Source organism: Eschrichtius robustus, chromosome 12 (genome assembly GCF_028021215.1).
Source record: "Eschrichtius robustus isolate mEscRob2 chromosome 12, mEscRob2.pri, whole genome shotgun sequence".
Classification (NCBI taxonomy): domain Eukaryota; kingdom Metazoa; phylum Chordata; class Mammalia; order Artiodactyla; family Eschrichtiidae; genus Eschrichtius; species Eschrichtius robustus.
Genome location: NC_090835.1, coordinates 81838416 through 81855200, shown reverse-complemented (window position 1 = coordinate 81855200; position 16785 = coordinate 81838416). Strand labels below are relative to the sequence as shown.

The window sequence follows — 16785 nt, the reverse complement described above, 5'->3', positions numbered from 1 at the left end:
AGCCAGATTATAATTAAACGTAACGGTCCGATATAAATTAGAGACAGGGGAAGCTGCCACCGCCGCCGCCACGCCGCCGCCGCCACACACACGCGCGCTCAAAAAAAAAAAAAAAAAAAGTAATAATACCTCGGCATCGTGGACTAGTCCCGGAAAGGTAGTTGACATGTTGGGTTTCTCCGAAAGCTTACGATGCAGTTTTCCCCTCCAAAAAAAGAATCGGGAAAAAAAAATCCAAACTTCTTGTATTTTCCAATTATTTTTTAAAGGAAAAAAAATGTTCTGTAGATAGAGATCTAAATTGTAATGGCTTTGCCCGGATCAGATAGCTCCTTGCCTCGTACCCACTTAAAAACCTGTAGGAACAAAATTTTCCCTCTGCACAAAAGCAGCTCCCTGGAACAGATTTTGTACTTGCTGAGTATTTCTTTGGCTGATGTCGTAGGTCCCTTGGTAATATAGAAGTTTTGAAAATTAAGCATCAGCACTGAGAACTGGGAGGACAATGGGCAGAAGAGATTTATCCCAGGAGACAAGGAATAAATATTGTATCTTCGCCTAATAAGGAACTGGAGGTTCTTTCAACATTTTTATCCATTTTTTCCAACCTTTATCATGCTTTTCTATACCGACTGAGGTGGGGACTCGTCTCTGCAGAGAGCATTTGCACACATTTTATTGTGAAGATAAAGATCTAGCCCCGATGTGTGTATATTAGAGATAGAAATATATATTAATGGAAGCTTCCTTTTACACAAGTAAGTGTTCATGCCTATTGGTTCCACTCTCTGGATGCTGAAAGCTGCTTTTTCCAACGAGCACCCAAATCAGTTTCACCCAGACTTGGGGTATCTGCCTTTTGCCCAAGTGGGAACAATACTCCTCTTTCCATATTTCCATGAATTTGTGTTCTTTTCCCTTTTTTGAAAGGCAACACCTGGCAGTAGCTTACACTTTCAGCAGCTTTAAAACAAATAGCCATGATGGACAGTCCCAAGTTTCCATCATAAAGAAATAGTGTAACTGGCACTATATTTAAGAAAAATATAAGAGAATAAAGACTTGTGACAAGATTCTACATTTAGGTGAAATGTTGTCTTCCACTCCTCAACCCAACCCATTTTCCCCCTTTTTTTGTGTTTTCCTACTTCCTTTTCGAAAAGACTGCTGAATGGGGGGCGGTGGGGGGGGTGTTGTATGGACCATTTAGCAGGGGCGCCAGGTATTTGAATACCATTACCCCCCCAAACCCTTAAATGTTTGAAAGTAATATTTTACAAAGAGAGGGCATGGAGGAGGCAGTGCACACTTATCTCTGTCTCCTCGGTGGATTTCTCGACTTCCAAACAGTATTTGAGCTTTACTTCATTCAAAATTCATCTTCCCGCATCAAGTGGTCTAGCGCCTAGAGCGGGTAGCAGTGGCTACAGGCCCGCAATACTGAGGCTCTGCTGAGTCCGCTCACCAACCCTGCCTATCTCCTAAGAACCGGCTGGCCCCAGACTCATCGCAGAGATAGAAGGGGTAATTTCGTCTTAATTGCCATTTTATTTGGTTAGCTTTTAAGTGTTTAAGCTGAGAAGGTGTCTTAATAATAAGCCGCAGGCAAACAGGCAGGCATGTGGCTTTTTTTTTCTTCTTCTTCTTTTTTTTTAGGTCGGGGTTTGGGAGGGTTTATTAGGATCTGCTCATGCAGGCTAACTGGGGCTGTCACTCAGCGCTCTTTGCTTTATACAAATGGACAAAGGCACACGACAAGAATTGAAATGCACTGTCTGAAATGGAGATCCGTGATGCTTCAGTCCTGCGCAAAGATCAGCTGCCAACACTTGCTCCCCTTTTCAGGGTGCGCAAGTGCCCCCCCTCCCAACTTCTTGAAATTCCATATTTTGGTCTAATGAAGTCAGCCCAACGAAGATGAAAAGGAAGAATGACCAACTTGATCTTTAAGTAGGAGGGGTAAGATAAAGGCCATTGCCACTGAGAGGCTGACTCCCAAAATGCTTGCAGTGGAATCTTTTGTTTGGCAGGACTGAGAGAGGCCTCTATATTCTACCCACAGACAAAATACGCGTCCGTGGCAGCCGGGGCCTGCCCCCAAGACCTTACCCCAGGAACGCCCGCCCCTGCGGAGGTACAAACCTCCCCCCAGAAGAACGTGCAGGGCCCGCAGTTTATCTGGGGGATGATGGCCAGACGCGCTTTTCCTGGTGGCTCTTGTTGGTTTCCCAGTAAATCCCAGCTCAAATGGGAAAGGACGGCCCCTTCACAGACAAGCCGCAAACCCCTCCCCCAACTCCCCTACTGTCAGATACATCTTCATTGAAGGCGAAGGGACCTTCTTTCCCCGGCTTAGGTCCAGGCAGCAGACGCAAAACCCTCTCCCTCGGGAACGACCAGGAGGCTCAGGACGTCTTGACCGCCTGCTCTGACTGCTGTCCCAGCGCGTTCGGCCTCTGCGTTTGTCCCTGTCGGGGCGAAGGTCCACACGCAGCCCCCGCACTTCCGGTACTCCCGGTAATGAGCTCTGGCCTGGAGCTGAGTACATCCACAGAATGACCTCCATTTGTCCCGGCCGTCTGAATCCTTCTGGACATCACCGAAGAACTGGCAAACATACCTCTCCCTTCCATTCCCTAACCCCACCCGGTTTTCCCGAGTGACTTCTAGGTACCAAGACAAAAGGCGTCCAGGCTTCATTTACTGTGCTTCTTGACCGCCCCCCCCCACCCCCCGTGGTATCAGAGGAAACTAAAGATCACGCTGGATGAGAAAAAAACTTGTATTTAAAGGAGATGAAACGGGGAGGGTGAAGAGCATCTCCTTTAGCTTAGGCGTCTACTTTGCCAGGGCCTATGGCTTCTTTGGAAAGCTCTCCTCCCATCCCAGTGCCCCAGCTTCCCACACCAGCGTCTAAACTGTAGGGAAACCCCATTTGGCCAACTGCTCCCTCTCCCCTCATCCCAACTTAAAAAAAAAAAAAGGAAAAGAAAAAAAGCTGTTTGTCCGTGAAAGAGAAGTTGGGGAAATCATCAGCGCCATATGCACATACTGGTCAGCAGCTCCCTTCCATCTGCTCTGGGGTTGCTCTGCGCGCCCCTTTTCTAAAGAAACTCATTGAGGCAGGTGTGCGCTGTGCTTGGTGTCTGTGTGTGTGTGATGAGTGCACGCGCGGGATTTGCTTCTGTCAGACAGTCCCCCCCCCCCACCATCTTCCCTTCCCATCCAATTAATAGTCTTGAGCAATTAATAAGTGCCATCCTGCTTGACCCAAAGGCTGGGCTTTTCAGCAAAGCTAATTCCCCTTTCTCTGCTTTGGCCCTTTCCGGGAGAGCGAGTGGCCACACATTCTCCAGCGGGCGGCGTAATTGAATTAACTGGCCACGGTGAGTTGGCGACACGGTGACAATCGCCTGGGGCTCCCTCCCTGGGGAAACCGGTAGTGAGCATCCCAGCCTGAGCCCGAGGCCAGGGCCCGCTCCTGCGTACTCCAGATAGCTCATAAAAGCACAGAGCAACCCTGCCAGCCCGGCACCCTCGAAGCTGGAGAGGGTCTCTCTTAGCACCCAGCGCTTCTGCTCTGCCTTCTGAGTCCACGCTCCACTCCAAGAAGGCTTGTTCCACCGCAGTCACTTTAGGAATCAGCAGAGAAATCTTTATGTCTATCGCGTTTGTTTTGGTTAGGATCCAGAGCTAGAGAAGAGAGTTTCTGAATGGTTTCCTACAGTTCAGACTCTGGTGTAGAGAGCTCAGGTCCCTTCCTGGGCTTCTAGGCTGGTACCATACTGGTCACCCCAGTTTTCATCCAATCCCAAGCACCTCCATGGAAAGGATCTGCCACTCAGTGCGTGTTTGAGTTTTGCGGACAAGTAGCAACAAGCAAGTGCCTATCCCTAGTTTCATTAAACATGTGTTTCTCCTCCTCCTCCTTCTTCTTATTCCTACTTGGGATTTCTTTTGCTCCTCCAAATGGATTTTATATGGACTTTGTTCTCCTGTTGCTTGAACAGACTTTTTCTACGAAATTGCTTGCATAATTCTAAGTGAAGTAGAGTAGCTAAGGACTTTAATTATTTGGGCATTTTCAACCAAAAATACTTCCTTGGATATACACATACATCAACCAGAGTATCTTCTTTCCTCCCTCTGTTTTTCCTCATTTCTTTTCTTCCTTCCTCTTTAGAGGAAGGTAGAGATGAGATTGAATCCATTAAACTTATGCCTTAAGAGAGCATGTGTGTACATTGTCTAAGAATGAAATTTAGTGTGTTCTGCTCCAGTGGGGCACACAGTTCCAGAGCCCAGACATGAGCTGGCACAATAGGAGACAATTTTCATGATCACGAAGACCCTGGCTTCGGAAGGGTACTTGTACAGGAGCACAGTAGAACACTGAAAAATCCACTATGTTCTTTCCACAAAGTGACCAAGAGGTGTAGATCTGTTCATCAGTACTTCTCCTAACCCTTCCAAGCCTCCAAGCCCCTTTCACTCCTTATTCTGGATGCACATAAAGAGCAGAGGTGACTTTAGAGATTCAAAAAAAAAAAAAAAAAAAGCGAACAACTGCTGTGTCCTATCTTAGTGGTGTTTATTCTGGTTCTATCTGCCCTCACTTCTTTGTGAATCTCCTGCCTTCTGAGCACTTCCACCCTGGATAGTCTTCTAAGACAAACTCAGCCTGGGGTTTCCAAGAGAGCCAACCACACAGGGAGCCCTCAGGGCCCTCTCTCAAGGAGCCCCAGTTTCACAGTGACTCAAGCTTTTAATGACTTGGCAACATCTTCTTATTCAAGGACCTACTCTCCTTGGTGTGATTCTCCTAGCATCTACCAGTAGTGACCGTGGGAGGGTGGCTGGGTGGTGTCAATCCTTCAGGTGGTGGGAAGGGAAACATGTTGGGTCCACCAGGCAGTAACCTAATCCCTGGTTCATTCAGTTTTCCTGATTAGCCAAGGTGGACAGAAAAGAGTGTTCCAAATCAGGCAAATTCTGGGCAGGAGGCAGAAATTGAAAACTTGACCCAGTTACAGGACCAGGATATTAAGGGAGAAAAGTCATGGCAACGTGGGTATGTAGGTGCTGGGGGTCAGACTCTGCCTCCCCCCCCCCCAGCCCAAAATGAATAACTTGCCTTTCTTACTTCAGTTAGCCTCAGCTGGTGCCAACTCTGGGTGTCTTCCTAAAGGTCCCTCCCCTTTCCTTTCCAGTTAGGATTTGCTAACTCTTCTTCCTCTTGGTATTCCCCACCGCATCCCCATTCTTCCTTCAACAGCAGAAGGGTCGCTTTTTGAAAAACGTTACCTTAATTGCAAACGAGAAATGGCAGACCATTCTCAAAAAGAGCTGTGGGATATTTAGGGGAAATTAACATTTCTGATAGACTCCCCAGTCATTTCAGTTTAAGGGTTGTCATTGATTTTTTTAAACTCCGTTTTCTTTTTCTTTCTTTCTTGTTTTTTTTTTCCCCCTTGGTAAAACCTCCTCCGGCAGGACCCTACCGCCCCGCCCTCTGGGCTGATTGTCAAAAGCCTAATGCGGATCTGTATTCCGCCTTAGCCTTGCAGCCCACAGGCAACATGGATTCCGTAATCGTACAGAGAAAATGCATTTGCAAGCAATTAAAAAGCCTCGCGAACGTATTAGTCGAAAATTAAACAGAAGAACTCTCTCGTCTGAAGTCTTCCCTTTGATAACAGTGAAACTTGGAGCGGAGGCCCTCATCCGAGAGGGCGGACTCCTCGCCCTTCTGCAGCAGCTGCCTAGTTGGACCGGGGCGCCCACCCTCTCCCCGCAGCGCAGCCGGGGCGCCCGCAGCGCCCGCCTTGTCGTCCCCGCGTGGTCTGGGGGCGCTCACCCCCAGGCAGCGGGGCGAGCCCGGGAGGGCGCGGCGCCTGGAGGCCTCTGGGCTGGCTGTGCTCTTTGTGACAGGAAGCTGAGGCCTAGCGCTCCCAAGGGAAACTTGCCTCTTTTAGCCAAGAGATGCATGAGTTCGGAAAGGACCGCGCTGCGTGCTCTACCCTCCCTCGGTGGTTTAACCTTGCAGCGCACTAGGCGTTTGGGGAAGTCGGCCGGCCGGCGTTTCAGTAAATGGAGCCTTCGTTTACGAAGCACTTTTACAAGTGTTGACTCCTCTGATGCCGAGAACACTCCCTCTCCCCACTACTTTCTTTTTATAGAGCAAAAAATAACAGTAAAGTGACAGCAACAGCTAACACTGAGCACTTAAACGTGTCAGCTCCGTTCGGAGCTCTTTACGAGCATGGCGTCATTGTATCCTTACAGCATCCCTATGAGTTAAGTATTCTGGGGTAGGTAGAGTGTGTATTAGTGTCAGTATGAGGTAGGTATGAGTGCAAATGGGGACCCTGAAGCCCTGGACCCTCCCTCGCCCAGCAGGTAGGCAAGGGTTGAAAGTGAGGGTCAAAGAGGTTTCAGTGATAGCCTAGGTCACACGAGCTTTTAACTCAGTGATTTTGGGCATCAAATCCAGATTTTTTTTCCCCTACTACATCTTCTGGCTTCTACTGCATCTAAACTTTTCCAGGTTTTAATTTCCTCCCTTTATCCCACATCTCCATTCCTTTCTAGATGCCTAACAGAACGTACCCACATTGTACCCACATTGAGGCCCGGCCCAGGCTTCTTTTGCAGCAAGGGAGGGTCATCTTGACGCCTCTGGCCGCAGATCCAGGCTCCCTGATCTGACCCCTCCGTTTCCTGGTGACGGACTGTGTGCGGGGCTTCCAGAGTCTGCCCGCCCTACCAGGCAGGTGGGGTTCTGGCTCTACCCCCGGTAGGCAGCGGCATAGGCCGGCCGGCTCCGCATGGATGCCCTGAGGCTTCGGCGGCGCGCACCTGGAGCCAGGCCACAGGGGCGGCCGGCGGTACCCGCCAGGCTCCTCTCATACGCGCTTCCCAGTCCCGCGGCCGGCTGTGGCTCTGTGGATCCACTGCTGGCCTCCGGGACCCCCTCGTAACCGAGATGGCTAATTGTGCGGCAATAGGACTGTTGGATTTGGAACCACAGAACCTGAGCTTCAATCCCGGATTCTACCTGGGCAAGTTACTTAATTTTCTCACTTGTAAAATGGAAAAAAAAAAAAAGTTACTAGCACTTAGCTCCTCTGGCTATTGTGAGGCTTAAGTGGAAAAATTGCCTATCTATTATCTATCTATCTATCTATCTATCTATCTATCTATCTATCTATCTATCTATCTATCATCTCTTTGATTAGCCTGGACTGAGGGGAGCATTTAATAAATGTTGGGTATTATTATTTAGGAGGAGGGGCTTGTTAAGAAGGCCCCAGAAGAGAGCCTTTATTAGTAGGACATCCTTGCTTCCCTAGGGTCCATTTTTGCAGGCCTTGGACAGATGGCACCAAAGAAAACCCGGCTGGGAGGGACTTCAGAGGTCACAGGATCCTACCCTTTGCTGACATATGATGTATAAAGTCACACAACCAGGCAAGCGACAAGGCCAGGGCCAGAGCTAGAACTCAGACGCGTGCATCCACTCAGTCCAAAGCCTCTCATTCAGGATCCAGGGAATGGACCACTCGCTACCCGCCCACCCCCTTCTTTTATGGCTAATTTGTATTTCCTCCTGACTTAATTAACATTTTGGTCTTTAAATTTTTTTGAATTTTATTTCTTCTCTTTCTTCTCACTTTCTCTCTCCCCCCTCTTCATCCTCCCCTTCCTCCTCCTCTCCCCCCACTTTTGCCCCAGGGTGCCCATATGCCTTCCTGGGATTCTGCTGTTTTAGCTCCCTCCCTTCTAATCTTCAAAGGCTTCTGTCTCACCTTTGGCTCAATATCCTGGGCATCTTCTCAGTGACATGGTTGGGGGAGGGGGAGCGTGTGTGCTTCTCCATCTGCAATACTTTGAGTCCTGGTCACCCTAGCACGTATCACATCACCTACCTTCTAACCAACCCCTGTGGGTCCTCCTGGTTGCTGACCCCAAGCCCCTGCCTCTGCTTCTTCTCACTCCTAGTAGCCTTGGGGAGCTTTGAGGCTACCAGGCAACCAAGGCCTCCTCTTTTTTTTTTTTTAAACTAAAAGAGCTTTGTCTTCCTCTTCTGTCAATTACCCCAGCAGCCTCTCAGAGGTCCCATTTATTTTTCCATTGACCTTTTCTTCCTTATGTACTGGAACAATGCCTTATTATTTTATTTATCTTAATCTCTGGTGCAATCACCCTTTTATTCTTCAACTTGGCTGTGCTAGTGTTTGCCTTTACACTTTCTCGACTTCATTATGTAATCTTGCCGAATCTCCACGCTCTGTGCATGCTGTTTAAACCTCATGTCTGTCTTTAACTTACCCTTGAATAGTTTTGTTTTGAAACTCCTGGTCCACCCATATTTACCGTATTCCTTTTTTTCCAACTAACTCTCTGCTGCCTGGAATGCCCAGGGATATTATCCAGAAATTTGTACCAGTTCTGCTTTATTGCACATCTTACCCAACAAGACATTCCGTTAAAAAAAATTTTTTTTCTACTTTGGCCCTGCCATTTTTGGTGGCCTGTGGTAATGCCCCTTCCTCCAAAGTCATTTCTGGTTATAGGGTTCATGTGGTCCTTAGACAATTACTAAGATAAATTTCTCTCTTTTGATTTCCCTTTGAGCAAGTAGAGGTTGATGAAGAATGCATAGATCATGCCACTGATTAGCTCTGTGACTTCAGAAAAGTTACTTAACCATTTAGCGCTCTCTCACAACCAGGTTATATTAAATGCGGGTACAGGTATACGAAACAACTTTGTAACTGATAGTGTGCTTTAAAATGATTGGTTATGATTTATTTCTGCAAATAACCTTCTTGCTGGTAGGTCAAGTTGCCTCATTAGGTTTGTATCAACCCTAATCGTGATGAGGAGTACTGTTCCTCTTCCATGACCCATCCTTTCCAACACTAAATTCTGGTTTGTCTGTCTTCACAGAAATGTCTACATTGCTACTAATTTCCATGTCAGAAGACTGTGTTCTAGAAGTCTAGAATCAGAAGGGGACACTTCTCCATTCTGGATTCACAGAAAGCCTTGAGGGAACCTATAGACACACTTTAAATCTTCTCTGTCTCTTAATGTTTTCTGCAAAGGATGGAGATTGCCATCCCAGAAACAGCCTATCGCCATTCCTGCCCTTTGGTAATCCTCTCTCCATCAATTTCCTTTCCTTCTCTCAACCACTCACTCCTTTTCTCTCTCTCTGTCTTCAGGTAGAGAGTCTTAACTGAAGGAAGAAATTAGCGCAGAAAAGAAGACAACCCACTTGGAGCTTTTTCCCCTGAGGGGTATCCTGCTAACCTGGCTGGGAGTAGATCATGTCACGGAATGTCCATTTTAAGAAGTTCAGTGAAGTGGGACAGTATGGGTTAATGTTTTGTGATCTTCAGATGTGAAAATGACACCTCTCAAGCCTTCCCTTTTGGAGGAATTAGAGATTAAACCTAGCATTGAGATTTCTCTCTGGTACAAGACCCTGGAAGCACGTATAGACTGTGATGTATTAAATATGTGCCATATATTAGAAATATCTGTAATGAATGCAGACATTCTGATAAATAATACAGTGTAAGGTTCTTTGTATGATTGAACACTATCTACTCATATATTTATGTGCCAGCAGTTAAAGAGAACAGGTTTCTTTCCCTAGTTAAATACGTTGAAACAGCATTAGTCTTTTAGGAGTGTGTTCCAATTTGAATGCTAAGATTTAGATGGTGACAAAACTAAGCACATGTAGTTTCTCTGCTTTGGTACATTCAGTTTTGACTTAGAGGAAGAAGCTCTTCCATTAATTATCTGGACTCTGGTGGTAGAGGAGGTGTAGTAATGCAGAATGTTAGAGAGACATCATTTTAATGGACTTTTCATTGATGAGGTCAAGTGTATCTCAGATACAGCTGGCAGCAAAATTCAAAATTCTTGAGATGAAGAAATTGTATACCTTGACCATATGCTTGTTTACCATTGTTGTATAGATTATGGTGACCAAAATAACCCAAGCTTTAAAGAAGTCTAGGATTTCACATTATTCATGCTAACACTTTTTTCTCCCTTTACAAAATTAGCAAACCAAAGATAACTCCAAAATCTGTGTTTTTTCCAGAGAACATGGACCCCAACTCATACTTCCACAGATAAATAAGACTACTGGCTTAGTAGGAAATAAGTGTAGAAAGGTAATCTTATCTCTTCCCAAGATGGTATATCTAACATGAGACAGAGGCTGTGTTATGACTCTTACTTGGTTGGAAAGAATGGCAGTAGGGTGACTTGAAATGACAGAGTTAGGGTTTTATGACACCATAAAATCTATTTTTAAGAAGTGATTCATTGACTGGGCATTAAGAAATGCTAAAAAGCAGAAAGATGTTTCACCCATTTTATTTAACTGCTCATGCAACTCCACACCGATGCAGAAAATTGGGCCATCTTCACACCTGATTACAGAACTCTTTACCATGAAGTCAGTACATTACATTATAGGGGAAAAAAACATAATGAAAAAGAAAGACCAAAGAAAATCCAGAGCTCCTTTACTAGCAGTGAAATTTGCAGAATCTTTTTGATTCTACTGGGAAATATCTCCAGTCAGTGTGACTCCAGCAAATAGACACAATCAATTTCAGATTGTCTGAAATAATTGTGCTGTCTTGTGCAGTAATAACTAGCCACATGTGGCTATTGTGCACTGTTATGGACTGAATTGTGTCCCCAAAATTCATATATTGAAGACTTAACTCCCGACGTGACTATATTTGAAGATGGCACCTTTAAGGAGGTAATTCAGGTTGGGACTTCCCTGGTGGTCCAGTGGTTAAGACTCCAAGTTTCTGCTGCAGGGGGCCTGGGGTTCAATCTCTGGTCAGGGAACTAGATCCCACATGCCACAACTAAGACCCAGCACAGCCAAGTAAAAAAATAAATATTAAAAAAAAAAAAAGGTTAAATGAGGTCATAAGAATGGAGCCCTAATCCAATACGACTCATGTCCTTATAAGAAGAGGGAGAGACACCAGAAATGTGTACCTGCAAAGAAAAGGCCGTGTAAGGACATGATAAGAACTCAGCCATCTGTATGCCAAGGAGAGAGGCTCCTGGATAAACCAAACCTGCTGACACCTTGACCTTGGACTTCCAGCCTCCAGAACTGTAAGAGAATTAATTTCTGTTCTTTAAGCCACTCAGTCGCTGACATTTTGTTGTGGCAGACTTGACAGACTAACACAGGCACTCTGAGAAAAAACAAAACAAAACAAAAAAACAAAATGACCCCCCACCCCCGCCCAATGTCCAAGAGTTGGACTAGTATTATCATTTAGGCCCTGGTGTTGCTACAGGCTGGCCTGACACTCACAGTCAGATCTTGGTGTTTGGTTGAACACAAACCATCTCACAGAACATCAACATCAGACAGGGCCACTCTGTGACCATGATGGATCAAGATGGAAACAAGACTACTCTCTAAACATGTCCAAACAGAACACAAAAGTACTCGACATACACCTCTCTTGGTTAATATTGGTGACTGATGCTTCTTCACCAATACAGCTTTATCTTTGGTTTTTCCTCTCTATAAAAAGTTTATTGATATACCCAATCATAAAGTTCTCCCTCTTTCTGAGAGCACTTAATCTAGTGTGAACCTCTGCTCCCTTGGACCATCCCTGAAATCACCCAACCAAGACCCAAATCCTATAAGTTCTTTCTAACACACTTTATTGGGTGTTCCGTGATTCCTCGTGATGTGTGTCCTCCCTTACTACAACATGTTATAAACCCAGTTTCTTCAACTACAGACATGTGTTTGGTGGTTTTTGACTAGAAGGCACTGGCAATTTGAAATGAAGCTAGTCCAAATTGAGATGTGCTGTAAGTGTAAAATACACACCTGATTTTCAAATACTTAGTATGAAAAAGATAACGTAAAATATCTCAATTTTTGTACTAATTATAAAGATAATATTTTGGATATATTGATAAATATATTATTAACAGTAATTTTACTTGTTTCTTTTTCTTTTTAAAATGTAGCTACTAAATATTTAAAATTACTTATGTGGCTTGCATTTTATTTCTTTTGAAGAGCGTTGGTTTATAATGTCCCAAGAAATGTCAATCATTGACAATTCTGACCATGGGCAGCTTACTGTTTTTTTTTTTTTTTCTTTTAAAGGAGCTTATTAGTCAAATTACAACATGCTTCAATGTGGTAACAAACAACTCCAAAATCTCTGTGGTTTAACACAACAAAAGTTTATTTCTCTCAAGCACACAATCCATTGTGTGTTTGGAGACCTCACCAGGGCTGCTATCCTCCATTTCCATAGCCTCAGGGATCTAGTGAGATCTTTATCTCTGCATTATCACAAGGTGAAGGTTGGGGAGGGCTCTGCAGGTTCTGGCACAAGTACATTATCCTTTGTTCCAGAAATACCTTGGCCAGATCTAGTCACGTGGCTCTGGTTAACTATAGGGCAGGGAGAGTGTAATCTTCCCATTTGCCCAGAAGAAGGGGAGAATTGAAAATGAGAAACAATAGTAATTAATATCTGCCGTAAGGGGAGAAATGTAAATAGAAATACAAGTTCCAGGTCTTAGTTTAACACAAACTTGTGACATATTTGATATATACTTAAAATATTTTATTTAGGAGACCTAGACTCAGAGGACATCAGCAATGATGTTGAACACACAGTCAGAAAAATCCTTAAATTTTCCAGCTCACATTTCTGTGATAACATTTTAATGTTTCAAGGTCCTTAAATGAACACAACTTGTGGTTACCAATAGCTCACAGTTCCTTACATCTTTTTTCTTATACCTAGATGAGCCTTATATATATATTTTTTCTAGATGAACCTTAAAGCAAAGTTCAAACTTTGTTTGAAAGCAGTATATAATTGAATTAAATTAAAAAGAGAAGCTTTTCAAGATCATTGATATTTTTAATTTCATGGATTAGGCTCTGTGTCTGTATCTATCTATATTTATATCTACTCTATTTCCCTGTCTCTCTCTCTCTATCCTTACAGATATATACACACACACTCATGTATATACACATATATTCACACACACACTCCACTCGCATGTATTACTTTATTCAACAAGTTTTCATAACATTAAAAACAAATGTGATTCTGGAGATTTCATTAGTTAGAATCTTCCCATCTGCAGGAGGGATTCCTAAAATGCAGGCGAACTTGCCTTTCTTATCTTCAAAGGTCTCCTCCCAGCATTAGAAAAGTTGTTTGTAGTAAGCCCAGGGGAGGGAGGAGGGTCTAACAAGCTTTCTCCTCCCCTTTTGTGGCTGAACTGAGCAGGCTTCTAGTATGACTAATTTTACCAATATAGATCAGTAGGTTAATTTCTAGAGGAAGCAAGCCTATGGCTGTGTGGAACATGGGCGGGGGGAGTCAGCACTCGATCTCACTCTCCCGCCCCTTCCTCCTCTTCTCTCTCCTGGGTCTGCCACTGCCCTCCTACACTGCTAGCCCCCAGCACACAGCCTAAGAGAAAGGAGCTGTCCGTTCAGTACCAGGGCCACGTGCAACCTGCCCGCCAAAACACAAAGAACTGAAATATTAATTAAAAAAAGCCAATCTGCTCAATCCTCCGCCCGCAGGCAGGCTCTAACGGAAAACCGCATATGCTTTCCCTTTCTCCTCAATAAATCTTCATCTGGGCATTAAAATACCTAAAAGGATTAGTCATTAAATGCTTGTACATTTGGCTTAATTCACAAGAAACTGTGTGTCACAGGGTTACATCAGAACTGCAGTTTAATCTAATTTGCAGTATTTGCGTAAATGCTTTATTTCTTCTGCTGATTGTTACAGAGGATAATATTAATATCCCAAGTGTCCAGAGGGAGAAGGTTAACACACCAGCACGGAAATGAGCTGGATGCTGACTGATGTATAAAAATATCAAAGCTTCTTTTAAGGTAAAACACAAAAAAGAATAAATGGGAGTGTGGCTTTTCCTCCTCAAGCTGCATTTATTATTATTATTTATTATTTGATCCTCAGGTAATAAGGAAAAGGTGTTTTTTGAAAAGGAGTTTTGCACTTCAGTTGGGTATGCTGTCCTACAACAACGCATTCAAAAGCTGTCTGTATGGAAACAGTGAAACAGCTCTTCAAAGGATTTAATTGCAGAATCATTCTTATTTTTTTCTGAGGAGTTTCTGTTGTAACAACAACATCCAGTCCAGTTATGTGAGTCATCCCTTCCTCCCACCCCCCGCCAAGCATTTCTCCTTCCACTGAACTACTGGAGCATGTATTGTCTGTTTTATGCATCTACATCTGGCCTTGATAATTTACTTTTTGGTGCTCTTACTTATTTTTGTACAAGGTTTTTATAATTTTTCTGGACAGTAAGTCCACAGGCAAAAAGGGATGAAGCTCTATCACTAGCTAGAAGAAAATAGTCTTATTTATTAAATGCATTTATTGATTACCTACTCTGTGTGAGCACTCTGATGATTTTTACTCATGATATATTTTCCAAACTTTTAAAAATTTTATTATTTTTTAAATTTAATTTAATTTTTTATTTTTTGACATCTTTATTGGAGTATAATTGCTTTACAAAACATTGTGTTAGTTTCTGCTGTATAATAAAGTGAATCAGCTATATGTATACATATGTCTCCATATCCCCTCCCTCTTGCGTCTCCCTCCCACCCTCCTTCTAGCTGGTCACAAAGCACAGAACTGATCTCCCAGTGCGATGCAGCTGCTTCCCACTAGCTAGCTATTTTACATTTGGTAGTGTATATACATCGATGCTACTCTCTCACTTTGTCCCAGCTTACCCTTCCCCCGCCCCATGTCCTCAAGTCCATTCTGCATGTCTGCGTCTTTATTCCTGTCCTGCCCCTAGGTTCATCAGAACCATTTTTTCTTTTATAGATTCCATATATATGTGTTAGCATACGATATTTGTTTTTCTCTGACTTACTTCACTCTGTATGACAGACTCTATGTCCATCCACCTCACTACAGATAACTCAATTTCGTTTCTTTTTATGGTTGAGTAATATTCCATTGTATATATGTCCCACATCTTCTTTATCCATCCGTCTGTTGATGGACACTCAGGTTGCTTCCATGTCCTGGTTATTGTAAATAGTGCTGCAATGAACGTTGTGGTACATGACTCTTTTTGAATTATGGTTTTCTCAGGGTATATGCCCAGTAGTGGGATTCTGGGGTCATATGGTAGTTCTATTTTTCGTTTTTTAAGGAACCTCCATACTGTTCTCCATAGTGGCTGTATCAATTTACATTCCCACCAACAGTGCAAGAGGGTTCCCTTTTCTCCACACCCTCTCCAGCATTCATTGCCAAACATTTCTTGATTACATATTTTGGACATATCTTAAATTAATGAAACAAGCCCTTCATTGGGGTTAATGCTTGCTTTCTTTTGCCAGAATGCTCATGGAATACAAGCTAATGTATTAAAATATGCATTTAATAATTAAATTTTACATTAATTTTTAGTGGAATTAGTTTTTAAGAATATAATGAGAGATTTGAATACGAAATTAACACCTGATTGCCCAAACTTTATCTATTGGCAATAAGTAGTCTCAGACTGGTAAAGAGTCCATTTCAATCCAGGTTTTTTCTTTGTCCATGTTGTGCTAGATGACATAAACAGGTATGTTTCCTCTACCAACTTGGAAGGTTAGCAGTAAATACTCTATTGACATATTGTACAGGTGGTGAAAAAAGATGATAAATGGACAATTTGAGACATTCCTTGGAAAAGAAGAAGTTTTTAGGTGATTCAAAACAACAGCATTTACAATTAAGCCAATGTGCATTACTATTCATGATAGATGAGTGAATATCTGTATATTGTGCTAAAAAGACCACTTACAGAGAGTTTTTTCTATTCTTGGTTTAGTCACCAATTTTTACATGTATAGCAAATCTCTTGATCTCTGATAACTCACCTCTGATGTCAGGCTGGTATATTAGGCATTTTTAAGATTTCTTCATGCTCTGACCTTCTATGAGTCTAACTGAACATCTTCAACTCCTGAAATTTTCATTCCACGTCCCATCATGACATTCTTATCTAAGTTAAAAATTGTCTTCTTTGAGTCACTCTTTTTAGTTTGTTTTTAATAAAGAGATAACTAAATGGAGATTTTAATTAACAAAGCTGAATCACCAGAATTATTTCAGCTTTCACTTATTTTCTGACAATTTACTGTTTGTTATTTTTTTACTCCTTTAGCTTGTATTATTGTTGAATAATTAATTGTTTGTCAAAACATAAATGATAATTATTGATTTCCTAATAGTCAATCAGGGTCATGACTTGATGTTTTTATCATCAAAGTTTTGTTTTATTTTGAAGAGATTAGTTATACAAAATTAAACCGATTCTGATATTCATTGCTATTTTTGACTCTATTTAGATGCAAGTTTAACATGTTACTTCTCAATAATTTAATTAAATTCAAATAAAAAAAACAATTACATAATTAGCAAGGGCCCATTATATTTATAGCCAATACTTTATTAAATAGTGAGGAAGGCATTAAGAAGTGTATACAAATAATTTTTAGTGTTTGGGGAATTTACAATCTAGTTGGGGAAACAGTATTCATATAAAAAAGTTAATTAAGAGTACAAAACCATATATAATGAAAGGCAAATGTGGTAACAACATGTGACATCATGAAGTGGGACAGAGAATGGTGTAGGTTAGTTTTCTGGGACTTGATGAAGAGGGACATTC

General features: G+C 42.8%; 1 protein-coding gene across 1 annotated transcript in view; it reads right to left on the bottom strand.

Moving 5' to 3' along the window:
- The window catches only part of TFAP2D (transcription factor AP-2 delta), a 53760-nt gene extending 53592 nt beyond the window's left edge, over window positions 1–168 (bottom strand). The window contains exon 1 of the mRNA XM_068558797.1: window positions 130–168. Within this exon, the coding sequence (XP_068414898.1) occupies window positions 130–168 (39 nt within the window). The remainder of the gene's footprint in view (window positions 1–129) is intronic.
- Between the last annotated feature and the right edge of the window lie 16617 nt (window positions 169–16785).